We start from the raw sequence: 26,183 nt of genomic DNA, 5'->3' as shown, positions 1-26,183 counted from the left end.
ATTTAGATGAGACTTTGGACCTAGATTTTAAAATTGATGCTGGGACAAGTTAAATCTTTTTGGGCTCCTGAGATGGAACGAATGTATTTTTCATGTGAGTAGGACACGAATTTTGGGGTGCCAAGGACAGCATGCTATGGTCTGAATGTTTATGTTCTCCCAAAATTCATATGTTGAAATGCTCACCCTCAAGGCGATGGTATTAGGCGGTGGTGGGGCCTCAGGGAGGCAATTAGGTCATGGGAGCAGAGTCCTCATAAATGAGATTAGTGCCCTTGTAAAAGAGGCCTGAGAGAGACCGCTTGTTCCTTCACCATGTGGGGTTCGAGTGAGAAGACGGCTGTCTATGAGGAAGTGGGCCCTCACTGGATACTGACTCTGTGGGTGCCTCGAACTTCCCAACCTCCAGAACTGTGAGAAATATATTTCTGTTGTTTATAAGCCAGACAGTTTATAGTATTTTGTTATAACAGCCCAACGGAAATGATATGAGTATCTTAAAGAGATATCTGTGCTCCCATATTCATTGTAGTCTTATTCACAATACTCAAAATATGGAAATAGCCCAATGGATTATTAATATTCCATTAATAATCATGGAATGTTATTCAGCCTTAAAAAAGAAGGAAATTCTGTCTTCCGCAACAATATGGATGAACCAGGAGGACATTATGCTAAGTGAAAAAAGCCAGGCACAGAAAGACAAACACTGCATAATCTCTCTTATATGTGGAATCTTAAAAGACTAGAAGGTGGTTGCCAAGGGCTAGAAGGTGGGGGAAATAAGGAGATGTTGGTCAAAGGGTACAAAGTTGCAGTTGTGTAAAATAAATAGGTTCTAGATATCTAATGTACAGCATGGTGACTATAGCTAATAATACTGAATTGTATTTTTGAAGTTTTCTAAGAGAGTAGATCTTTCCCCTCCATCAAAAGTTCATGTACTGGAAAAGGGTCGATCTTATATGTTCTCACTGTACCCCACCCCCCAAAAGTAACTGTGGAGTGATGGATATGTTAATTCCCTTGATTTAACCATTTCACAATATATACATATATCAAAACATCACACAATACACTTTAAATATACACAATGTTTATTTGTCAGTTACACTTTAATAAATCAGGGGTAGGGGAGGATAATGCCGTAGCCATCTCTGGAAAATATACACCACTACATTAACAAAATCAGAGTAGATTAAGAAGAAAGAATAAAATTTATATTACTAGAAATACTCATGCCATATTTTTGAAAGCATATTCATAATCCAGTCAAAAATATATTTAAATTTATTGCGCTCAGCTTCTTTCCTTATACCTTTGATTTTTTCATCATATTTCATCTTTAGCAATTTTATTTTTTCCTCCTTTTCTTCCCTTGATTTATGAGCATATTCCTTTTCTACTAGTTTAATTTCTTCATTTAACTGGTCAGTGTAGGTTTCCTTCAAGATCTCTGCCTCTCGTTTCAGCTTTTTCTCTACATCCCTGTATATGGCATCAGAAAAGTACGTCCCTCCATTGATCCACACCATCTTGTCTATCAGCTCCACCAGCTCCTGCACCTGATCTTCCTTCTCAGCCTCCCCTGCTATGTTGCTGAAGGCACAGCAGCGGCCCCCACACTCCCTGATGATGTTGTTCAGGGGCACACTGGCATCGGCTATAAAGTAATGTAGGCTCTGGTCCTTCAGCTCTTCTTTGCGAGTGAACAAGATGATCATGTACTGCATGGCTCGCTTCCCAAAGAGAGACTTGATCAATGCAATGGTCCTCTGCTCCTCCTCCGTGTAGCGACCCAGCTGCAGAACCACGACAATGGCGTGAGGTCCTGGGCAGGAGAAGAGGACACACTGGCTGATTTCCTCACAGGTGGCTTTCAGGCTCTCCCTGGTGTCAAAGAACCCTGGGGTGTCAACAACGAGCAGGTCTCTCCCCTTCCATTCCCGGGACGCACTTTGACAAGCCTTCGTAACAGCGTGGGCAGCAACTCTAGAATCAAAGGCTTTCTTCCCAAGGATGGTGTTTGCTGTTGCACTTTTTCCACTTCCAGTTTTCCCTACCAGAACGATCCTCAGAGAGTGGTCCTTAGAGAAAGAGCCAGCCATGTTCATGTCCACAGGCTCTGCAGCTGAGACACGTACACCGCCTTATGGAAGGGAGGGACAGAGAAAAAGGACAATGCAGGTGAGTGAGAACCATCCCCAACACTATTTTCTTCTTTCTTTTTCTCCCTGTAAATTTGTGATATTCTCTTATCCATGCTGATCCCAAGAGAGACAGAAAGACGAAACAGTCCAAATACTATGGAAGGAATAATAGAGAAAGTCATCAAGGAGTTTCCCCACAGTAGAGTACCAGGTCCAGATGGTTTTGCAAGGAAATTCTATTAAACCTTTAACGGGCTGATAATCTCAATGCTACTTAAATTGTTCCTTACCATATAAAAAGAAGGAAAACTTTAAATTCTTGCTATGAAGTATCTGTAATATTGATCCCAAAAGCTAAGAAAGATTTCACCAATAAAGAAAGCTGCAACTGTCTTATTTGTGAATATTGACACAAAAATCCCAAATAAATTATCAGGCACTAATAAATAATACAGCACGATTGTGATTTATTTCAGAAATACTAGGATGAGTCAATATGAGAAAATTGATTGTTACAACACATCCCATTAGTAGATTAAGAAGAAAATTACCTAGATGTAGAAAAGATATTTGACCAAATTTAACACTGATTCATGTTTAAAGCATTTCATAAAGTATAAATTAATAGACATGTCTTTCACATGATTGTGTATAAATATAAATTTTAAAAATTTTGTCATTTTTTTTTTCCTGGAGCTAAAAAAGTTCATTATAATGCTCATCTGGGTGGGGGGGGGGGGAAGCAAATTAGCCTAAACAAAAAAGAAAAAGAACAAGAGAAGACAACCAGAGAGTAAAACACTAGTCTTTGTAATTAAAGCAGTATGATGTTGGTGGGTGAATAGAGAGACAGAACTGTGAAACAGAAAACTCAGAAATATACCATTGCTTATATTATACTTATTTATACTCAATTCAATTATAGTATGTTACATGTACATTTCATAAACCAGCATCTCATGTCAATAGTAAGAAAAGGGCCAGCCTGTGGCTTGCTTGGGAGAGTGCGGTGCTGATAACACCAAGGCCACGGGTTCGGATCCCTATATAGGGATGACCGGTTGGCTCACTTGGGAGAGCGTGGTGCTGACAACACCAAGTCAAGGGTTAAGATCCCCTTACCAGTCATCTTTGAAAAAAAAATAGTAAAAAAAAAAAGATGGACAATTTTATAAGCGACATGAGGATAACTATATAACCATACAGAAAAAGATAAAATTGCATCTATGTTCTCATACCATAAAAATTCCAAATAGATTTGAGGTTTAAATGTGAAAAATTAACCCATATAAATAATAAAAGAAACATGAATAAATTCTTTGTAACCTGGGAGTGGGGAAAATGTTTCTAAGACTTAAAGTAGTATAAAGAAAAGGCTGATAAATTTAATTATATAACAATCCAAAAAATGTTGAAAAGCAAAAAATACTACAGACAAATTAAAACATAAATATCAAACTAGGGAAAATATTTTTCTAAGTTATATCAAAGAGAACTCATTTTCCCATTATATGAAAAATATCCAAAACTAGAGACACAAAAGGCCAACAACTTGAGAAAAACTTGAATTGCTTCTCGGCCTTTTGGCTGAGATCAAGTGAAAGAAAATTGATCAAGAGATATGAAGAGACAGTTCAAAGAAGACAAGAAATGCAAATGCTCTTTGGATATATGAAAAAGATGTTCAAATTAACTCATTATGAAAAGTAAATTAAATACATACAGAAAACAAAATAAAACAAAATTACACGGAGACACTATTTCTCAGCTATGGGTATACAAAAATACATAATTTTGCCAGCATTTGTGTTGGTAAAGGTATGGGGGAAACAGGTCGTCTCCTACGTGACTAGTGAGAATGGAAAAACAGCCGAACACCTAAGAGAAGTTAAAAATATCTTGCAAAATTATACATGCATTTGATCTTTGATTATCAATCTCAATTTTAGGATTTATCCCAAAGCTACACTGATAAAAATAGAGAAGGAGGTATGCACGAGGCTATGTAATCAGCACTGTTCATTACAGTGCAAAAGATCAAAAACACATCATGTGCCCCTCATTAAGGGACAGTTGAATAAACTAAGATATATTCACACAGTGAAGTGTTATCCAACTGTAAAAAGGAATGAGAAATATCTCTGTTTACCAGTATGGAGAGATCTCTGGGATATATCATTAAGAGAAAAAAGCAGAGTGGAGAAAATAATGTATCGTTTACTACGATGATATAATACAGAAGAATATGAGTTATATATAAATAATTTTTCATGTGTATGTGAAAAAGCAATGGCAGGATAACCTGAAAACTAAATAAACAAAAAAGTTACTTAAATGGGATGGGAGGAACAGGGTAAAGGGAACAGAGATAGAAACTGGAAACTAAATTTCTCTGAATGCACTTTGTTTTTGTAGATTCGATCTTGAAACAGTTTAAATAGTTTACATAAGTATAGAACCAAAATTATATTTAAAAACAACTGCAAAAATCAAAATGGAACAAATGAACCTCATTGTATTTTGTGTGGTTGATGAACCACACAAAGAATTGGTCCAGGGGCTTGAAAATGCAGTGATTTCACTGTCCCTGCCTAGTGGGACATACCCAAAGGACAAAAAAAGAAAAGAAAAAACTGCCAAAAATCTCAGTCTTTTTCGGGAATCATATCGTTAGTTTTGTGGGTGTGTGTACAGTTCTGGAGTCCATCTAAAAGGCATAAACAATGGTCAGCCCAGTAGCAATGAGTGCTCATGACGCCCAGGTTGTGATCTTCAAATACCATTTGCCACCAAAGAAATTAAGGCTTTAGAAACAGAACATCTTTTAATACCAGAAAGCAGGGGTGCTATCAAAAATTATTAGGGTCCTATCAAAAGGACTTGGAAGCCACCTTGAAGAGGCTCCAACTGGACAAAGATGTGATGATTTGAGCATCAGCAAGAAAAACAATTCCAATGTATTGAAATATATCAAATATATTGAAATGCAGTTGTTCACAGCAACATCATCTTCCTAAAAGAAGTTAATTGCTCCTTTTGGAGTGTGCTAGGATTTGTCTTATCTTTCCTATATGTCATCTTTTAACTGTGTCTCATGAAAATGAAAGAGTTGCTGAAAGGAACTTTCTTTGTATAGGATTATTTCATCTAATAAATGAATAAAAATGGTAGAATTAGAACATCATCATTTAACACCCCTTAATGAAACAATGAATGCATTCTAGGTGATCATTAATGTCTACCAACACCACAAATACAGAGAAAACCAAACACGTGCCTTCGGATGGAAGTTTACAAAAGCAACTATGAGGTATTCCCACCAAAAAGGCTCACCTTCTTTTGGAAGAGTGAATGAGTTCTTGAGTTTTCTCCAAGAAAGCTGTTGGAGCTGGTGCTTTTGCTTCCACTGTGAGGCAAAAGTATTTGCACCTCCAAGACCTCTGAATCAGGAAGCTGCGATTGGGTGGAGCCAGTGAAGAGACTGTTTGCCTTTAAAGAGACAGAAATATTGTTCAACAGTTTGGTGGGTGCTTCAGTTTTGCCAAGTTGAAACTTTTTGTTTATGGAAAATCTATTGAAAAACGTGTCCTGGTCTAGTTTTCCTACAATTGTGATAGAAGAACAAATAGGAGAGCTTTTAAAAGTCCAGTTCACAATTCATTTTGAAAATTTCCAAACAGAAGTTAATTCTTTTGCATTGGTAGTTACTTAATGCTGTTAGGCTTTCGAATCACTGAGCACACTCAGGGAGGCCTATCAAGTTAATCCAAACTCTAGCTGCATCTTTGTAAATAATCAGACCATACATAATAATCAGTGTTCTAGGGATCAAGAATAATTGTTGCTGATTATGTATGATCACAAGGTGGCGAATGCTATTAAAATGATCCAAAATTTAGAACTAGGCAGAAGAGATTACTAGGTATTCTTTCTGTGTGGGGTTAAGCTTGGCTATCATCTGATATATTTTACAATTCTGTAAGGGCAGAGAGGTAACTTGCAGATTTTTGTGTTATAGACATGCAAATAATTTTCTGTCTGCTGGAATTTGTACCCCAAAATTACATTTTATGACTGTCTTAGGCACTAACCAGTTTTGTGTCCAATTCCCAAATCTTATCCCCTTACAAATTACCCAATATTCTTGGGTATTATTGGTCTTTGAACCAATGATAATATCTTACTGTTTCCCTCATTAATGAATGAGTTGAGTAAAATTTTGATATGTATTTATTTTATATTTTCATAAGAGTCATGATTTTGCTTTTTTGAAAATTATACTCTAACAGGAAAGAGAGGCAGAAATAGCATGAGCAAAGCCTCGGTGGTGAAATATGGGACATGGCCAGAAAACAGTCAACAATTTGGAATGGAGGAATCTGCTATGATCTGAACGTTTGTGCGGCTCCCCCCAACCCCCAAATTTATATGTTGAAACCTAATCCCCAATGTGATTTTAACAAGAGGAGCCTTTGGGAAGTAATTTGGTTTTGAGGGTGGAATTCTCATGAATAGGATTAGTGCCCTTATAAAAGAGGCATAAAAGAGACCCTTCACCTCTTGCACCATGTGAGGATGCTGAGAAGGCACCATCTATGAACCAGAAAGCAGGTCCTCATCAGACATCAAATCTGCCAGCACCTTGATCTTGGACTTTGCAGCCTCTGTGATGGTGAGAAATACATTTCTGTTGTGTATGAGGTACTCAGCTTGTGGTATTTTGTTATAGCAGTCCAAATAGACTAACACAGGGTCATTACCAGCATTTGTTGTACACAAGTTGTCTTATTTTTTTAAAGGGATAATGCCCTCTTCTTTGAAAAATGATAAAACAATTATTTTGACGTAAGTTGGATATTCTGTAAAAGTACGAGACTGGCTCTTTCTGGTAAGATTGAGGCATGCTTTGAGGCAGAGGTGGTCTTATAATCTATGCAGTTCATAGTGTCCCAAAAGTCTGTTTGCTCCACTTAAAAGTTCAGGAGGCCTTAATTTACATTCCAGATCATTGCCTGCATTCCAGACATTGGCCTTTATATTATTATTTTCTTCATTACTTACAACAGTGTAAAATGGGTGTTAACAGAAACTATGACTGGAATTTGAGGTGGGAACATAAGGAACATGTTATTGGGCATTAAAGTAAAGGTGATCCTCATTCTAAACTGGCAGAGAAGTTGGCTGAATTATGTTCTACTATTTGGTGGAAAGTAGAACTGGTGAGTGATGAACTTGAATATTTAGCTGAAGTTGTTTCCAAGCAAATTGTGGAAGGTACAACCTAGTTTCTCCTTGCTGCTTATAGTAAAATGTGAGAGAAAAGAAACTGTGTTGATGCATATACAAGCCAAGGAATGCCAAGTATTACTAGAAACTACTAGAAGCCAGGAAGAGGTAAGAAAGAATCCTTCCCTAGACCCTTCAGAGAGAGCATGTCCTGCTGACACCTTGATTTTGGGCTTCTAGAACTGTGAGACAATGCATTTCTGTGGTTTTAAGCTACCCAGTTTGTGGTAATTTCTTATGGCAGCCCCAGGAATCTTATATGCTACCGTTTCTTTTTCAGCTCCACCTTTTGTCTTGTCTGCTCCTTGTTCCATCCTCTTTAACAATCTAATGATTTCCACTTCTGCATTATGCAATCTGGACAGTGCAAATTTACTAGAATACATTTTTTCTCATTCCTTACCCACACATCTGGCCCAGAAGCACCACAAAATCCTTAGCGATGAGAGAAGAATTTGTGACTTTCTCAGAAGGTCATTTTAGCCACTGGCTAAGGCCATTCCTCAGGGAATTTTTATTTCTTAGGTTTCTCTGACTCCATAGCTGCCTCCACCTCACTCCCCTTTGCTTTATCCTTTACTCAATCCTTTTACAGGAGCATTTGGCTTTTTTCATTAATTTATACAACACATACAAAAATCTTTCCTTTAAAGGGAGACAGAGAAAATTAAGAAGTCCTCACTGTAAATTAAGGCCTCCTGAGCTTTTGAGTGGAGCAAGCAGACTTCTGGGACACTATGAACTGCAGAGATTATAAGACCACCTCTGCCTCAAAGCATGCCTCAATCTTACCAGAAAGAGCCAGTCTCATACTCTTATAGAATATCCAGTTTACGTCAAAGTAATCGTTTTATTATTTTTATTTTATTTTTTATTTTTATTTTTTTTCATCCCCCCTCCCCCAGGGAGAGCATTAATCCATTCATGAGGGATCCGCCCCCATGACTCAATCAGTTTCCAACACTGCCACATTGGAGATCAAATTTCCACATGAGTTTTGGAGGGGACAACACATCCAAACTCCATCATTCCACCTCTAGCCCTCCAAAACTGATGTCACTCTCACATACAAAATACTATCCCAAAACCCTATCCCAACAGTCCCAAAAGTCTTAGCTTGTTCCAACACCAACTTAAAAGTCCAAAGTCCAAAGTCTCCTCTGAGACCAAAAGCAAAAGTCCTTCCAACTGTGAACTTGTAAAACTGAAAACCAAATTTATCTACTGCCAAGATACAATGGTGGAACAGACATTGGGTACACCTTCCCATTCCAAAAGGGAGGCACACTCTGGTTTCTCTTCAGATCGTATAAATCTTTCGCCTTTTACCAAAAGGGAGGAATAGGCCAGAAGAAAGGAAAAACATGTCCCAAACAAGTCTGAAACCCAGCAGGGCAGACATTATGTCTTAAACCTCCAAAATAATGTTCTTTGGCTCCAAGTCCTGCATCCTGGGCACAATCGGGCATCTGGCCCCCAAAGCATCAGGCAGCCTTGTTCTCACAGCTCTGCCAGGCACAGCCCAGTGGGCCACACTGCTGCCTGTGGCTTTTCCAGGCCTATGATACATGTTACCAGTGGTCCTGAAGTTCTGGGGTCCTGGTGGCAGCCCCCCTGCCTTGGCTCTACTAGACATTTCCCTGGTGGGGGCTCTCTGTGGGGGCTCCGACCCCACTTTTCTGCTCAGCAGTGCTCTAGTAGATGACCTCTGTGGTGGCTCCACCCCTGTGGTAGGTCTCTGCCTGGGCTTACAGGCTTTTCCATATGTCCTCTGGAATCTGGGTGGAGGCTGCCACACCTCCACTGCTCTCACGTCCTGCCACCCTGCAGACTTAACACAACATGGACTCCACTGAGGTTTCGGGCTTTTACTCTCCAGGGCTGCTGCACGAACCACACTTGGGGCTGCTCCAGCCAGAGCAGCTGGGATGCAGGGAGCAGGATCCTGAGGGCAGCTGTGCCTCAGGTCTGTCCTCCAGGACAACTCAGTCCTTCTAGGCCTCAGGCCCTGTGATGGGTGGGGTACCCTTCCAGACTTCTCAAATGCCTTTGCTGCCATACCTCAGAGTAGGCTGTTAGAAGTAGCCATGCAGAGTCCTTAATGCTTTGCTGCTTGGAAATTTCTTCAGCCAAATGCTCTGGTTCACAACTCTTAAGTCCCACCTTCCACAAAGTCCAAGGGCACAGACACAATGTGGCCAAGTTCCTTGCTATGGTGTAGCAAGGGTGATCTTTTGTCCAGTTCCCAATAAGCTCCTCATTTCTATCTGAGACCTCATCATCTGCCTGGTCTTTACTGTTTATGTTTCTATCAACATTCTGGTCACAACTACTTAATGAACCTCTAAAATCTTTCCAACATTCTCTCATCTTTTTGTCTTTTTCTAAGTCCTCCATACTCCTCCAACCTTTGCCCATTACCCAGTTCCAAAGCTGCATCCGCATTTTCAGGTATCTGTATAGCAACACCCCACTCCTCGGTACCAATTTTCTGTTTTAGTCCATTTTGTGTTACTGTAACAGAATTACCTGAGACTGGGTAATTTATAAGGAAAAGAGGTTTATTTGGCTTACGATTCTGGGACAGCTGCAACTGGCACAGGCCTCAGGCTGCTTCTACTCATGGTGAAAAGTGGCAGCAGCCGGCGGGTACAAGCAGGTCACATGGCAGCAGGAAGCAAGAGTGTTTTATTATTTTTAAAAGAAGAGGGCATTATCCCTTTAAACAAATAAGACAACTTGTGGACAAAGACTTATAGATGGATGCAAAAAAAATTATTTTTTGCAAAGTTTGAGTTTTGATGCATTGAAGGAGTATCAGGGGAAAAAAGACAGAACAAGCTTTAATGCTTTTAAATATACAGGGGACTTCCTAGGCTACACTGGCAGCACAGGGTTACTGATTCCATCTGAGTACTTTAGCAGTAATTAGTATCCTTCTGTTAGCCCAGTGACACTTGATTTGTTCCATGAACTTCAGTAGTAGATTCTCATATTAGCACATCAGTAATGAACATCTCCCATTAATATATAAAATGCAATGTCAGGTGAAAAGTGTGTGTGGTCTGATTCCATCGCTAGAGTATCTATAGCTTTAGGGGAAAAAATCTTTCTGAGCCTCAGTTTCTTTACAGAAAAAAAAAAACAGGTGGTTTCAATTGGACATCTTTCCTTTGTTGTTTTGCTCCAGTCCTCCCATATATAAAGTATTCTCAATGGCTTTACTATAAATGATAAGTGCTATAAATCAAACCTTAACAACGGATAAAGAAACAATTATGATGTACATCTCAACACATCACAGCATAAAATTTTTTTTGTTTCCCATAATCCGCTGTATGTTCAAGAAATGAGAATCAAGATGATTTCACTTGTGTATGTAAATTCACTTGTGTATGGAAAAACATGCATCCTGCCTCAGCCAGAGCTATTTCCTGCCTCATCTCCTCCCTGTTCTGTCTTAGGTGTCACTTCACATTGTGGCCATATCACAGGCCAGAAAGGCTAGGTTACAGGGCCCATGTCCCCTTCTTTGTACCCACTAAAGTGCTCAGAAGGAACCGGAGGGAGAAGGCTGGGCCAAGAAGAACTATCAGTTTGGTCTAGTACAAGAGATTGCAGGAGACTGTGCCCAGGCTTCTCCTTGAGTCCCTTCCCAGGTTGGTGCTGGCCCAAGGATGCAGCAGAAGAGGTTCCCTCTGAGTTTCCAAACACACACAAGGGCCCCAGTCACAGCAGGCACAACAGTTAGCACTTTTGACCATGACATGAACTGAACAAAATAAACTCTACTCTAACTTGAAACAGGTGCTTATGGGTGTTGCTACCTTTCTAAATCCTAACCTAAGTAGCTAATAAACAGCTGAGCAGCCTCATTGATCTTGACTATTGTTTGTCATGAAGTAACTTAAAAAACTGTATTTAAATGACTCATTTCTTAGCTGTGAAAGATAAAATATAAAGAGACATCAGCAGTTCCCTTATCCTCACAAGCATAACGTATTTGCATTTAGTAGAACACCAAGGACTTCGAGATAAAGACAGCAGCCTGGAGGACAATGGCAGCTTCTAGTCAGGTCCCCGTTTAGCAATTTTTGCTTCTAATGAAACAAAGAACAACAAGAAGGGAAAAGTAAATCTGTATGAAATCCATGCACTCAGCCGAAGAACGAAACAGCGAGCTAGCAATGTGGCCAGTGTTTAATCTAAAACTACTGACAGGTGTTCTTCCAGAATACATTACGCGGAATGCTGTGGATTTACCAGGTGGAACAACGATAATGATGAATTTTTTTTATTAAAATCTCTGAAAATTGCCCTAAAGGCATACTGAAAATGAAGAAACATCATTTCAGGAAAATCTAAATTTTAGTGAGAGCAGTGAAAGTCTGGAACACTTGACCACTTTCTCCCTCCCCAACCCACCCCCAGCTCAGCTTGGAGGAAGCTCCGTTCTGGGCAGGTGTGGTCAAGAAGTTGGGGCTTCACCTACCAGTTAGGGAATACAGTGTCTCATCAACAGGGGCAGGCTGTGGCATTGCTCATCCTCTCCACCCTCTTGGTGGGTATAACCAGGGTCGCTGCTTTTCTGTTCATAAGGTGGAGGCCCTCCCCAGGGCTAAGGATTCTGGGGCCCCAACTGCCCACACCCCAGCTCCCTCTTAGGGTGGTGTTTCCATGCTTGGAGAGGCGAGACAAGAAGAGAGGATACCATCTCCTGCCCATGACCTGGAGCTGTGGCACAGAGATTTTGTTCGGGGAGAGAGGCAGTCTATGAAAACTGAGAGATCCAAACATCTCCTCAAAGGAAATAACTTTATATGAAACAGAGTGCAGGAATAGTTCAAGCCAAAGGGTGCTCTTAAAATTAATGAAGATTTTGGGCCGGGCCCGTGGCGCACTCGGGAGAGTGCGGCACTGGGAGCACAGCAGCGCTCCCGCTGCGGGTTTGGATCCTATATAGGGATGGCTGGTGCACTCACAGCACTCACTGGCTGAGCGCGTTGCAGCTGGTCTCAAAAAGGACAAAAAAATAATAATAATAATTAAGATTTTAATGGTAAGCAATGTAGAGGACACTGATAACCTTATGAGTGCCACAAGAGAAACCATGGGCCAGCAAGGGAACAAGCGAAAGAGAAGAGAGTCCTCCTAGGGTCAGAGAAAACCTAAAGGACTAACCTTAAAATTACTGCTGAAAGGCAACCAAGTTTAATTAGATCAGACTGTGGAAAAATATATGCCCCAGGGCATCGTCAAACATGAGAGAGTGATCAGCTGGCAATTAGTGAGCCTACAACTGGATGGAAGACCAACAGAAGCAGACAGCTGAACAGAAAGAGTAGGGAGGGACACTCCAAGAGGGCACCGCTAAGAGCACTGTCATCCCAGGGTGACTGTGCGCATGTCTAAGGCTGCAACGTCTGAGGAGCAACATCAGAGTTTTCACACCACGGGAAAAATAGGCTCCACTGAAAGAGTCTGGCCAAGTCAATTAATAAACAGACATACAAACAGCAACCAAAGAAGTCCTAGAAATGCAGAAGGAGGATCACTGTCCTCTGATGTAGCTACTTCCCATTCCAAACTCTGTGGAAAATTCCGATGGCCTTCCGAGGAGTTCTGTGACTTCCCTGCAGCACACTTTCTTATTTTCATCATTCACAAGGAATTCCTTTTTTTTTTTTTTTTTTTTGGCAGCTGGTCCATACCCTTGACCTTGGTGTTCTCAGTGCTGCATTCTAATCAACTGAGCTACACAGCCAGCCCTAAGGACTTCTTGCTTCAGCTAAATTCTTGTTCTTTGTTCTGAATCTTGAAACTGTTTCTTCATTTCTGGGAGTCTGTTGATTTCTACACACAAAATAATCAATCACATAAGGCCTGTGGAGTGAACTTAATTGAAGGCTTTGGGGAGGCAGCAGGGGAGTTAATGCAGAAACAGAAGCAACTTTGGGTTGAATACGAGGCGAACCTGTTCTCAAAGTCCTTCACCAGAGTTACCCAGCCGACCTCTCTCTTTGCTGCTCCTTCCTGTGCGGTGCTGACGGAGAGAACGCAGTTACCTGGAGCAACCAGGGTGGAGACAGAAGGAGGTCGAACTTGAAATGGACGGTGAAGTGCAGGTCAGAGCTCAGACAGGAATGGGGGAGAGGATCAACGGTCACAGGGGTGACAGCACAAAGTGGGTTGGGAAGGCCCCCACATCTGCTTTTTGTGGAGTAGCTGATTTGAGTAGGGGATTGAGTGGAAATGAGTCTGGAGAAGGAGACTGAGGGCAGATCGTGCGTGTGTGTTCAGGGACTCGTGTGCTCAGGCAAACTTGATCACAGAATGTTTAGTTGTGTTAAATAAGGTTAGAATTGGGCACAATCACTTTACTTAGAAAAGCCTCAGATTTAGGGGGCAAGAACATCAGGCATCAAAGGGAAGCGTCCCAGCCTCTCCAGCACACAGATCACGTTTAGCAGCAAATAGATATTTGGTTTGGGGGGAGCAGAGCTTAAAGCTCTTAGGTCGGCTTGTGATATGCATTCGTGAACCAGAGAAACCTGAGATTTTCTGTCTTCTCGCTTGTTTCCTAGGCCCATTCCCACCAAGGCTGTTCCGTAAGTAACTGAGAAAAAGTTCTGATACTCAAAGTTTTCCAAAGTCTCCTATAGTCCCTGAATTCATTAGGAAAATTATATTTATAGCTCTTAAGTCATTGACATAGGATACGAGGATGGTGACAATCATTCCCATTCATAACCTACCCTCCCCTTCTTCTATTTAGAGGCTCTGAAGTCAGACACTGAAAACACCAAATGGTTCCAAATGCTCTCCTAACTCAAGAACAGGACAGGTCCCCTGCTCTGCCCTTCCGTAATATCCCGATATCCACTGTTCCTGAAGTAGGAACCATCACAAATTTCACCTGCATTCTTCCCCACCCCACTCCATCCCTCCTCCCACCAACATACACACATAACACACAACAGATGTTAAGACCCTGGAAGGCTGGGACAGTGTCTTTTTACTGTGATGACCCCAGCACCACGCTCTTCCCCTGATTTTAGGTGGCATACACCTATGTGACAAAGGAATGGACAAACGAGCCAAGTCTGTGGCTGTTCCTGGTGAGCACAAGACAACGAGGGATGATGGGTGACGATGAGGAGCAAGTCTGTGGTAAGAGCACGTGTCTGAAGGACACATCTGCCCCTCTCTGTTTGAGCCTGGATTGGGCACAGGGATGGGGAATGATTCAAGGCTGACGACAGCGAAAGCTCCGAGATGCTTCTTCTGGGAGAGAATTCATCTAGCCAGCCTTCAAAAGGCAGAGGGCTGTGACCACCGGGATATCCCAGCAGAAGCCCTGGCACAGCCTCAGCTCCTGCTCCCCAGTGAGATTTCGGGAAAGACCTTTGGCTGCTCAGGGCCTCAGTAAGTGAGTGGACCGACCTTCTGTACGAGGAGGACCTGACCTTCTCTACAGGGAGGCGGTCAAGGGTACAAAAGGTCGATAGAACATGATTTACTGAAGAATGTGTTGGAGAACAACAACTGAGAGATAAACTGTCATTACACAGGGTTTTCAAGAGGAAAAATGAGACAGAATCTAAGAGACTCAGAGACAGAAGATGAGAAATGGAGATAGACTAATAATGACAAAGAGGCCACCTCTCTGGTGTTGGATTTTACAAATATAAACATCTGAGCCCCAGAAGGGAAGAGAAAGGGAGATTCCCATAGGTAATTCCTTTCAGTGATAGACTTACATGGGTGACGTCAGAGCAGTGGTGACAACCATAACAGGAGTGAGGGTGTTTAGTTATGAGAGAGATTACACTCCAGACGGACAGAAAAAGGGGAGGGAAAGGAGTCTCTTACTGGGCTTAGAATAAATCTTAGGCATTTATTTCCCTCCCACCCCAAAAGAAAAGTCTCCTCCCACCTCCCCTTTTGGTGGGGCCACTGCACTCTTCAAATGATGAGTGGACTCACTTGGTCGGGTGACCTGCACTGTAGGGCAGCTTGTGGCTCAGGGTCACTGTGAGTAGTTCAGTCTGTGACACGCTGTATGTGCAATATCCCATTTAATTCTCTCAGGAGCCTCTAAGGTAGGTTCAACCATTATTATCTCCATTTTAATATGAAGAAACTGAGGACCATAGAGGTTAAATAAGGCCAGAAACAATTCCCGAGAAGAGCTGCAAATGATCTCAGATAAGAGTGGCTTTCACCATAACCTACAAAGTGGGGAACTTGGAAATGTTGTGTGCCGCCAGGATGGGTAATGGGGTGGTGGTTAGATTCTGTGGCAGAAATGAACCCATTTGCCCAGTCTCTGGCTGCCATCTTCTGAAATGTGCTATCTTGGGTAGGGAGGGCCATCACTTTCATTCTGGGACTTGCAAACCTTCTTGTTGTCTCTTAGATTCACACAAAGCCAGGAGGACTATAGGGCTCACAGCCTTAGACGAATGAGTCTGTATTGGGAATGCAGAAGCCAAGAGAAAAATTCAGTTGCCTTTCCCAGGTCCCACATCGGAGGACACCAACATCTGAGCTGCTTGAAACCCCTCGTTCCATTTCAACTCTTGACATTCTCAATGCTTGAAACTGAATTTAGCTTCCCACTAAATTTGTTCTCATCTCAACTGTAGCATAAGGTTAAAATTCACTTCTAGAGGGGCCGGCCCGTGGCTCACTCAGGAGAGTGCGGTGCTGATAACACCAAGGCCACGGGTTCGGACCCCATATAGGGATGGCCGGTTAACTCATGGGTGAGTGTGGTGCTGACAACACCAAGTCAAGTGTTAAGATCTCCTTACCGGTCATCTTTAAAAAAAAAAAAAAATTCACTTCTAGAAAAAGAGGAACTAATCATGGTTTGAAATTTACCAAGAGAAATGATACAACCAGATTATAGAAGCATAGATTTGAAGAATGACTTTGGGATCGTCAAAATCCACACCCCTTCATTTTTAAGGTGACAAAAGTGAGATTCAGATATTGTTTTGCACGTGGACATCAGACAGTAGCAGAGCAAATGCCACCACTCAGGTGTTCCACCTTCTGGGTGTGGGCAGTCCCTAAGACCCTGCAGATGTCTCTCTCCCATCAGAATCTAAAGTCAGTTCATAACGTTTGAGTGAGACTAAGGTAATTCCTAAGCACTGAGCTGCAGTCTCCCCTCCCCCTGTTAATACAACTGCAAAGGCTGAGAGCTGAGGCTGGTATGTCCCAACTGGGTAGGAATAAGGTGTTAGGCTTTGGTCTCTGAGATGACATGGTAGATTCCATTCTGCCTGCCACTGGACTACGTAACTTCAAACCATGCAGTCCTGAGAGCCCCTGCAAAGAGCACTGCCTGTCCTCAAATGCCCAGCCCCAGATGGGCAGGGATAGAGATTTCAGCAAGGAGGTGGTCTCAGAGAAGTGAAAACCAAGACTTGGCCTCATCTTCTCAGCTCTGTATGAGGTACTTAACGTTCATAAAAAATTGGTTATCTTTTATGTCTATATTTTCCACTAACGTTGTGAAGTATCCTTGTGTACTAGGCTGACCTAGTCAGTCAATGCAGTCCCTTTGTATGAGCTCAACCCCCCAAAGGCGGCCTTAGAATCACGGACAGGGGGCCTAGAAATGCCATCCAGATCTGAGTTTGAGTCAGGAGCCCCAAGATAATACTGTTTCCCTGTCACCCACACTGACATGATGATCTCTTACTCCCAGCCCCCTCAAAACACAGAGTCATTGAACACTTGCTAGGTGCCAGCCCTCTGCTCAGCTCTTATGTGGATTAGCTCATCTAACTGTCTTGGGAATCCTCTGAGGAGCAACCTATATCATTATGCCCATTTTCCAGAAGAGGGAAATTCTCAGGGAGATTAAGCAATTTCCCCACAGCTCCTCCCTTAGGCAGTGCAGAGGCAGTGGTTCAAACCTAAGGTGTCTGACTCCAGATCCCACTCAGGGAACACCCATCCTTCTGGGGGTGGTTTCTGAAGATGCGTTAGAGCCTCCACCACAGTTGTCATGTATGGAAAGACCAATGAGAAGGCAGGTGGAAATGAAGGCCTTCTGCAGTCTGCATGTGTGCAAATGACCAGAGAGAGCTAATGTCAGATGAGAAAATGTCCTGAAGTCATAAAGGGCTATCCTCTAGAGAAATGTCCACCAGGTGTTGGAGCATCTACAGGTGTGTGCAGGAAAGCCAAAGATGAAAGGAATGGGTGGGCAGGGATTGCCCAGGAGCTCAGAAAGTCTCTAAGCAGATCACCTTAGTAAAAGGTTTGATTGAAAAAGCAAAAGTTGAAGGCACTATTCTCCTTTGTTCAAAAGGCATCCTGGGAGATCCAGTTACCCAGGATAGGTAGGTTTAAGATTTGGAGCTTACAAACAAATTCTTCTCTCAGGTTCAGAAGAGGACACCCAGTCCCTGCAGGAGCCCAGGCTGAGGCTCATCCTGGTGGAGAAAACAGGTGCAGGGAAGAGCGCCACAGGGAACAGCATCCTGGGACTGAGATGGTTCCTCTCCAGACTCAGGGACACGTCTGTGACCAGAACCTGCACCACGGCCAGCTGGAGATGGGCCAAGTGGCATGTGGAAATCATTGAAACCCCAGACATTTTCAGCTCCGAAACCTCCAAGACAGACCCGGGGTGCATGGAGAGAGGCTGCTGCTACCTGCTCTCTGCCCCTGGACCCCATGCGCTGCTCCTGGTGTTGTGAGGTTGTCGCCCAGGAAAGGAACCAAACAGTTAATTAAGAATTTTAACAGAATCTCTATTAGCTGGCCAGCAACTGCCTCCCCTAGGTATTTTGGGAGAGCAGCAACTAGCCTTGGTCTGGTGGAGTTTATAAAGGCAAAATCCGCATCCCATTGGCACGCAGGTTTGTCCAGGTGCACAAAGTGAGCTAGGTACTAGGTTACAGAAGCCAACGTGAGCAGTTAAAGCCATCAAGCATAAACATTTTCACTGTGTATGGTTCCTGTTTCTGTGCAGTGGTTTTTGTTTCTAGGAGAAGGTCAACGGTTTCTCACACACAGGTGGTTAGTCTGACAGTGAGAATGGAGTCGTGCCAGCCTAAGATGGCGTTGGTCATGTTCAGGGTTCTCTGTTACATTCTGCACTGGTTTTATGTGCATGAGTCAAATCCTTGACTCATTTGTGTGTAATCTGTTATAGTGGGCTCTTAAAACCACTAATTTTATTGATTGAACAGTAGAATTAAAAGCAAGGGACCGGCTAGGGTGGTAAGGAGAGTTGTTAACCAAGGCAACCAGGAGAATAAGGTTTTATGTCAGTTGTGGCCTTTGTTTCTTAATTCTTTTCTTTCTTTTAACCTTTCTCTGATTAAGGAGAGCCTGTCTTTTCTTACTCCTGAGTGATTAGTATAAAAACAACAGGTTTCCCCTAGAGCCACATATAATCCTCCTTGTTAGTCCAATTGTGTGGATTATTTTTGGGTGCAGCTGCTGCTGCGCATTCAGAGAGGTCCAGCCTCTGTGTAGGACACAATGACCACAGCGAAGAGGAAAAAATTAACTTTTACAATATTGTCAGATTGACCACTTGGTGTAAATCTTTTCATCAAAGCACTTTACATTTTAAAATTGTTATTTAACTGGAGTTACAGTATTTACAGAAAGTCATTGAGACCTTTTTTTATTCGATTATATATCTCAGGTTAAATTTACATTATCACATATTTGGTTTTTCTAGTCAGGTTTTCAACACATAAGATACTGGGTCAATAAACAGATAGAAAACCTAAAAAGCTTAATGTGAGCCACACCTTATTTAGTGTGAGGAACTTTTTGGTTGGAGGGGTCAGTTGAACAGAAGAGGCTGTTCATCTGAATTTTATTACTGGTATAGTAATATGCCTCACTTTTTGGCAAGTTAGACACATGGTCAAAGCTTTAAAAAATCTGGGACTTACCTGCTCAGATGCAGTAGGGCATACAGCTAATTTTCTGAAATGTACAATATTGCTTTCACATACTAGGATTTAGTTTTAGTGTGATATATATATATATATCAAAGTTGACTTTATAGACACAATTTTTAACTTATAAAATATTAACTTTAAGATCAGTCATTGAGACAAAATTGGTTACAAAGCATCTAGTCACAAAAATAGGAAAGGTAATGAAAGAGCACTTCAGAAAGAAACTCCATAGCCAAAGGGCATTTAGTTGTTTTGTTTGTTTGTTTGTTTCAGAGACCTGTAATAATCTATCAGGACTTTCCATGCTTTGGGGGCCATGAAGCCATCTGGGTTCAAGGGTGGAAGGGTGGTGGCGTTTTACCCATATGTGGTCTCCTGGTTGGTGCGGATGTGGTGTTAGGTCATTTGTCAGTGGGTAGGCCTTTCTGACCAAGGGGTGAACCTGGCGTAGGACCTGTTGGACGACCTGAAGAGACTGAAGAAGGTTATGGTTAGTGATTTCAGCAAGTTTATCATCTTTGAGGTGAGGCAACAGGGGGGCGGCCTTCCAAACGTAATCTCATAAGGTGTAACTCTTTGTACGTAAGGAGTGCATCTAGCCCTTAGGAGGGCGAAGGGAAGGAGGCTCACCCAGTTCTCACCAGTCTCTAGTTTTAATTTGGTAAGTGTTTCTTTTAAAATCCAATTCATCCATTCTACCTGTCCTGAACTTTGTGGCCTATAAATACAATGTAAATTCCAATTTATTTTTAATGTTTTAGCTAATAATTGGGAAATTTGGGCTATGAAAGCCGGGCCAGGTTACAGGCAGGCCGAATCTGGGGACAATTTTTTTTAACAATTTCTTTAGTGTTATCTGAGTGGTTTCAGTTTTGGTAGGAAAGGCTTCTACCCATCCAGAAAAAGTGTCTATGAACACCAAAAGGTAGCGATACCCATATCATCCAGGTTTTACCTTGGTGAAGTCAATTTCCCAGTGTTCACCAGGTTGGTTCCTTGAGTTCTGGTTCCAATGTGCAGACTTGATTTTGGCCCTGGATTAACTTGTGAACAAATTTCATATCTGGTAACAATGTCTTTTGTTATTTTGTCAAGATTTTGCATGTAATAATATTTTTTAAATGTTCAGTTAATTTTGGGCCCAAAAGGTAGCGATACCCATACTGTCCAGGTTTTACCTCGGTGAAGTCAATTTCCCAGTGTTCGCCAGGGTTGGTCCCTTGCATTCTGGTTCCAATGGGCGGCCTTGATTTTGGCCCTGGATTCACTTATGAACAAATTTCACATCTGGTAACAATGTCTTTTGTTATTTTGTCAAGATCTGATGTAGTAATATTTCCTTAAAAGTTTAGTTAATTTTGTGGATCCAAGGAGTGTTCCTTGATGTATCTGTTTAATTGGGAGAACAATCTGCCTAGAGCCTGTGGCAAATAAATCCTGTTGCCTGGCATAATATTCCAATTCATGGCATTCTTGGAAGCTTTTAAGATTTTAGCGTGTTTTATTTCTTCTTTAGTATAATTGGGGGTTGGTGGCAATTGAGGTACCGGAACGACTATTAAAGAGTCAAACGGCCCCACTGGTTTTAATGCAGCCTCTTTGGCAGCCCAGTCTGCAGCAGCATGACCTTGGGCCTCAAGCGTATTGTCCTTTTGGTGTCCCTGACAATGTATCATGGCCACTCTTTTTGGATACCATATGGCCTCAAGGAGGGCTAGTATTTCTGCTTTATTTTTTATTTTTTTTCCAGATGTTAATAGTCCTCTCTGTTTGTATAAGGCCCCGTGAACATGGGCCGTGGCAAAAGCATATCTGCTGTCAGTATATATGTTAACAGTTTCATCTTTTCCATGCTTTAAAGCCCTTGTTAGGGCTACGAGTTCAGCCTTTTGAGCAGATGTTCATTGGTATAAGGCTTGAGTCCAAATGACCTGATCCAAAGTTGCCATGGCTGCCCCAGCATACCTGATTCCATGGAGATGAAACTGCTTCCATCAGTGAATAACACTTCATCAGGATCTGTCCAGGGCACATCAGTCAGGTCCAGCCAGAGGCCTTGGAGAGTCTCGATTGTGTCGAGGCAGTCATGGACAGGCTCATTTGGGTCATCATCCGGGAGGAGGGTAGCCGGACTTAGAGCCATGGTTTTTAGGAACTTTATTCGGGGCTGATCTAGAAGTAAAGCCTGATACTGGGTGATGTGGGTGTTAGTTAGCCAATGATCTGGTGCATTCCATAGGAGGGATTGTACAGAGTGTGGGGCTACTACGTGTAGGTTGTGTCCCAGAGTTAGTTTGTTTGCCTCTTTTACCAGCAAAGTAGCAGCTGCTATGGCCCAGAAGCAAGTTGGCCATCTGGCAGCTACATGGTCCAATCTCTTTGAGAGGTAGGCGATGGGCCTCTGTCCTGGCCCTAGGGCCTGTGTAAGTACCCCCTTAGCAATTCCCCTGCTTCAGCAACGAACAGTGTGAAGGGCTGGTTTATGTCAGGCAATGCTAAGGCAGGAGCCGTGGTGGTGCCCACTTTAGATCTTTAAAGGCCTGTTGTTTAACATCAGTCCAAATTAAGGGGCTATTTCCTCCCCCAGTGAACCCAGGGATCCAAAAGCGGCAGTAGCCTGTAGCCCTCAAGAATTTGTGAACTTCTTTTTTTTTGGTTTGGGGTCCTTTTTCCCTGCAGTAAGCATATTGATCTTTTGATAGCGGTGGCCTCTTTGCCCCAGCTGGGTAGACTTTTTCCCCCTGTTGGGATTTGTTGTGCCCCATTCTATTAGGTTGAATGGATCTTTTGTTTGTCATCTGAGACTCTGTTAATGCTGTCACCATTATTTTAGTCCTTTTTATTTTTATTTTATTTTTTTTTGGTTTGTCTCTCTTCTGGACTATCTCTGCCATTAAAAAAACCTTTTGAGCAATTTCAACCAACTCAGATAACAGTTTCCCTTTAAATCCTTCCTGTCTTTGAAGTTTTTTCTAATGTCTGGGGCTGACAGGGTAACAAAGGCAATATTTATCACCCACCGGTTTTCTAGGGCCTCAGTGTCCCCAGGAGTGTAGGTCTTGCGAGCCTTAATAAGGCGTTCCAGGAAAGCAGTGGTGGAGTCGTTTGGCCCCGGAATAGTTTCACTTATTTTTGATAGGTTGGTGGGCCTAAGGAGAGTCTGGGGATACAGGTCGAGAGCCCCTTACCTTGGTCTGTCTTTCGGTTTCTTCTGGGTCTATTAGAGGGGAACACACATTTGAGACGAACAGGGTCATCAGAGGGCCAGCCATTGTGACAGGTAACAGTTTTCAGGGCCTCCCTCCGATCTGCTTGTGTTCTTCTGACGTGAAGAGCGTCTGCAGGAGCTGCTGACAATCATCCCATGTAGGCTGGTGGGTAAAGAAAACAGTCTCCAGGAGGGAGATGAGGCCCTGAGGTTTTTCTGAGAAAGAAGGATTTTGATTTTTCCAGTTATACAAGTCACTAGTAGAAAATGGAACATAACTCATGAAGGGAACCTGATCTTGAGGAGTTTCAGGCCTGTATCAGGTGGGGGAGCTAAAGGAGGGATTGGAGGAATGGCAGGGAGAGGAGAAAGATCAGGGCCTTAGAGGTGTCGGGGAGGAGGAGAGGCACTGCGGAGGCTGCAGGCTTCTTCAGAGAAGCTGGAGGAGAAGGCTTGGTGAGAAGGACAGTTGACCCATTTACCTGGGGGGTATTTTTAAGGCATTTCTTTAGCCATGACGGCTTGTCAGAGACTATATCAATCCAAACTTGTATGGAAGGCAGTTGATCAGGATGTCCAGTGTGCCCAAGACAAATGTCTTGGACCCGAAAAACTGTTGGAAAGTCAGTAGTTCCATATGAGGGCCACCCAACATTGAAAGTTGGTCAGTCAAGTTCAGAGCATTTTCTGAGATCAAAAGGGTTGACTGATACCCCATAATCTGCTGCCCTCATTTGGAAATACTTGAAGTTAGAAATCATGCATTCAAGGGAGGCTGCCACGTCAATTTGCTGAGATAGAGCTTGCCCCATTTGGTTACAAACAGCAATGATGACAGACACACAGAAACAAACAAATAGCAGGCAGGACACCAAAGACTAAGACAAGAGGCTACAACCAATTATCAAACCAAGGGACCTGGCGACGTCTTGCTGAGATCCCGGACTTGGGAAGTAGTGCTGTGTCCAGCCTTCCACAAAGTCCCCAAATCAGAGCTCTGATACCCAAATGCAAAGCCAAGTTTTTGAGATCTCAAACCAAAGCTTACCCCCGGAGGTCCAAGACGCAGAGTAATAGGACGGACAGACACTCTGGTACCAATTGAAGAATTTGGCTGCATTGGGCTCTAGAGTGGAGGCCAAAGGACCCTGGGGCCGAGGAACGTCTTCTCAGTGGCCTTCCCTAGGGCTGGCAGTGAGAGCAACCCCAGGGCCGATTTCCCTCCTGGTGGCCTCCCCTAGGGAGACTCGCTGAGTTGCTCTGTTTCTGAAGCTGCAGTTTTTGGTTCCCATGAGTGAGAAGACCTCACTGGGGCCTCCAAAAGTGTTGTGAGGTCGTCGCCCAGGAAAAGAACCAAACACTTAATTAAGAATTTTAACAGAGTCTCTATTAGCTGGCCAGTGACTGCCTCCCCTAGGTATTTTGGGGGAGCAGCAACTAGCCTTGGTCTGGTGGAGTTTATAAAGGCAAAATCCACATCCTGTTGGCACACAGGTTTCTCCAGGTGCACAAAGCAAGCTAGGCAGCTAGGTTACAGAAGTCAAAAGTGAGCAATTAACACAATCAAGCATGAAAAGTTTCATTGTGTATGGTTCTTGTTCCTATGTAACGGTTTTATGCAACGGTTTTTGTTTCTATGAGAAGGTGAATGGTTTCTCATGCAGAAGGGGGTAGTCTGACAATGAGAACGGAGTCGTGCCTACCTAAGATGGCATTGGTCATGTCAGGGTTCTTTGTTACACTGGTGACCCAGCTGGGCCGCTACACCGCGCAGGACCAGCAGGCGGTGAGGAAGGTGCAGAAGCTGTTCGGGGAGGGCGTCCTGCAGCGGACGGTCGTCGTCTTCACCAGGAGGGAGGACCTGGCCGGGGGCTGTCTGCAGGATTACGTGCCCTGCATGGAGAATCACGCCCTGAGGGAGCTGGTGGCCGCGTCCGGGGGCCGCGTCTGCGCCTTTGACAACCGTGCCACCCGCAGGGAGCAGGAGGCGCAGGTGCAGCAGCTGCTGACACTGACCGAGGGGCTGCTGAGGGCGCACGGGAGCGCCCACTACACCAACGAGGTGTACGGGCTGGCGCAGGTCCTGCGCTGGGCAGAACCCGAGGAACGGCTGCCGAAGGTGGCCACGGAGGTGGCGGTCCGCGTGCGGGGACCGAGGGGGACGGGCGGCTGGCCGCGCTGTGGGAGTGGTACAAGTCCCTTGGGAACGGCTGGAGGCTGGGTGTGGCCGTCCTGCTGGGGAGCGTGATCCTGCTCTACGTGCTGCTCTGCAGGCGCCAAGGGTCCCAGGCTTTTGGTGACATGAGTGACACATAGTCCAGGTCTCAACACCTGCAGGTAACTTGGCAGGAGAGGAAAGGAAGCCTTGAAGCTGGAGGGGGAAACTAACACTTCATTCCAAAGGACTCCTGCAGTTTCAGACATAGATTCAATGACAAACCTTTGAGCACTGCATCAACTTTGTAAAGGCTTAAAGTTCACTTAAGTTCTCAACTCTCACGTTTAACTATATGTATGCAGTTTTTAAGTAAATTTGTCTACATTAAAAACTTCCTTCAACATTTTCGTAGTCTTGGTGCATTTTTCTCTCTTGACAAATAAGGAAACGACTGGTAGCTTGTGGGGACGAATTCCATGGCACAGGGAAAGCAAGCTTTTTTATTTTGAGCATTTTTAAAAATTTAGATTGACCCTCCTTAATAATTTTCTCTTTCCTATACATGGGTAGATACGTTCCTTTTATTGTCACCAATGAAAGAGATGCCAGCGTTATACGTGTTCATGTTTACTTCTGATACATTGTGTATTAGTACAATGATTTTACTCCCAAAAAGATACACGTAACTATATTGAAAATAACACAGTTCCCAATTTTCTAAGCCTGAATTCTGGTCATGTCTCCCCAAAATGAAGTAGGATGTTGGGAAAATAACATGTCACGTCTTCAGTGTGGTTATTCGGATCAAGCTGCTCTGGGACAGTGGAGAAGAGGGACAAGGGCAGGTGCACGGCCTGAGAGCCGCAGACACCTGAGCACGGGCCGGCGCAGCAGCCGCAGCAGGTCCTACAGGGATGCGCCATCCACGAAGGTTCTCGAACACCGCATCTTTAGAACATCGGATGCTGCCTGGTTATGCAAATCGAACACCACAGTATTTCTTTATTCCTATTTCTGAGCGTAATGAGAACCCTTCAAGGGGAGTCAGTGTCTGTAAATCAGACAACTCCTAGTTAGGAGGTGCAGGCGCAAGGTGGCAGCCACGCTGGAGAGCCCCAGTCAGGACGAGGGGGAGAAAGGGAGTCGTGCACGGGGTCCCTAGGGTGCTGGCCAGCCCCAGGTGGGAAAGGTGGGGTCTGTGCTCATGCACACCAATGCTGTGTCCTGCGAAGTATCGCAGGCTTAGGGTGGGTGTGGGCGTGGACGGAAAGGTTGAGGGCGGTGGTGGCCATTGCAGTGAGTTAGGCTCTGTGAAGGGTGATTGGAGAAAAATCCATTCGGAATTTGTGCCTTCAGCTTCCTTAGCCCTGCTGGGCACAGCGAGGGCCCCGAGGGAGGGATGGCTTCCTTTGATGAAGCCTGAGGGGGCACCGGGG

General features: G+C 43.5%; 1 protein-coding gene and 1 pseudogene across 1 annotated transcript; one reads left to right on the top strand and one right to left on the bottom strand.

Annotated features, from left to right (window-relative positions):
- Nucleotides 1-1,074: 1,074 nt before the first annotated feature.
- GIMAP7 (GTPase, IMAP family member 7) lies at nucleotides 1,075-5,609 on the bottom strand. Its single transcript, XM_008592092.1, has 2 exons — nucleotides 5,484-5,609; nucleotides 1,075-2,149 (listed from the first exon to the last, which is right to left on the bottom strand). The coding sequence occupies exon 2, from the start codon at nucleotides 2,112-2,114 to the stop codon at nucleotides 1,227-1,229; it is 888 nt and encodes a 295-aa protein (XP_008590314.1). The 5' UTR covers nucleotides 2,115-2,149; nucleotides 5,484-5,609; the 3' UTR covers nucleotides 1,075-1,226.
- An 8,966-nt stretch (nucleotides 5,610-14,575) lies between these two features.
- On the top strand, nucleotides 14,576-24,905 carry LOC103607607 (annotated as a pseudogene).
- Nucleotides 24,906-26,183: the final 1,278 nt, after the last annotated feature.

This window comes from Galeopterus variegatus, unplaced genomic scaffold (genome assembly GCF_000696425.1).
Source record: "Galeopterus variegatus unplaced genomic scaffold, G_variegatus-3.0.2 Scaffold7580, whole genome shotgun sequence".
NCBI classification, from domain to species: Eukaryota; Metazoa; Chordata; class Mammalia; order Dermoptera; family Cynocephalidae; genus Galeopterus; species Galeopterus variegatus.
This window is presented reverse-complemented; position numbering and strand designations above follow the sequence as displayed.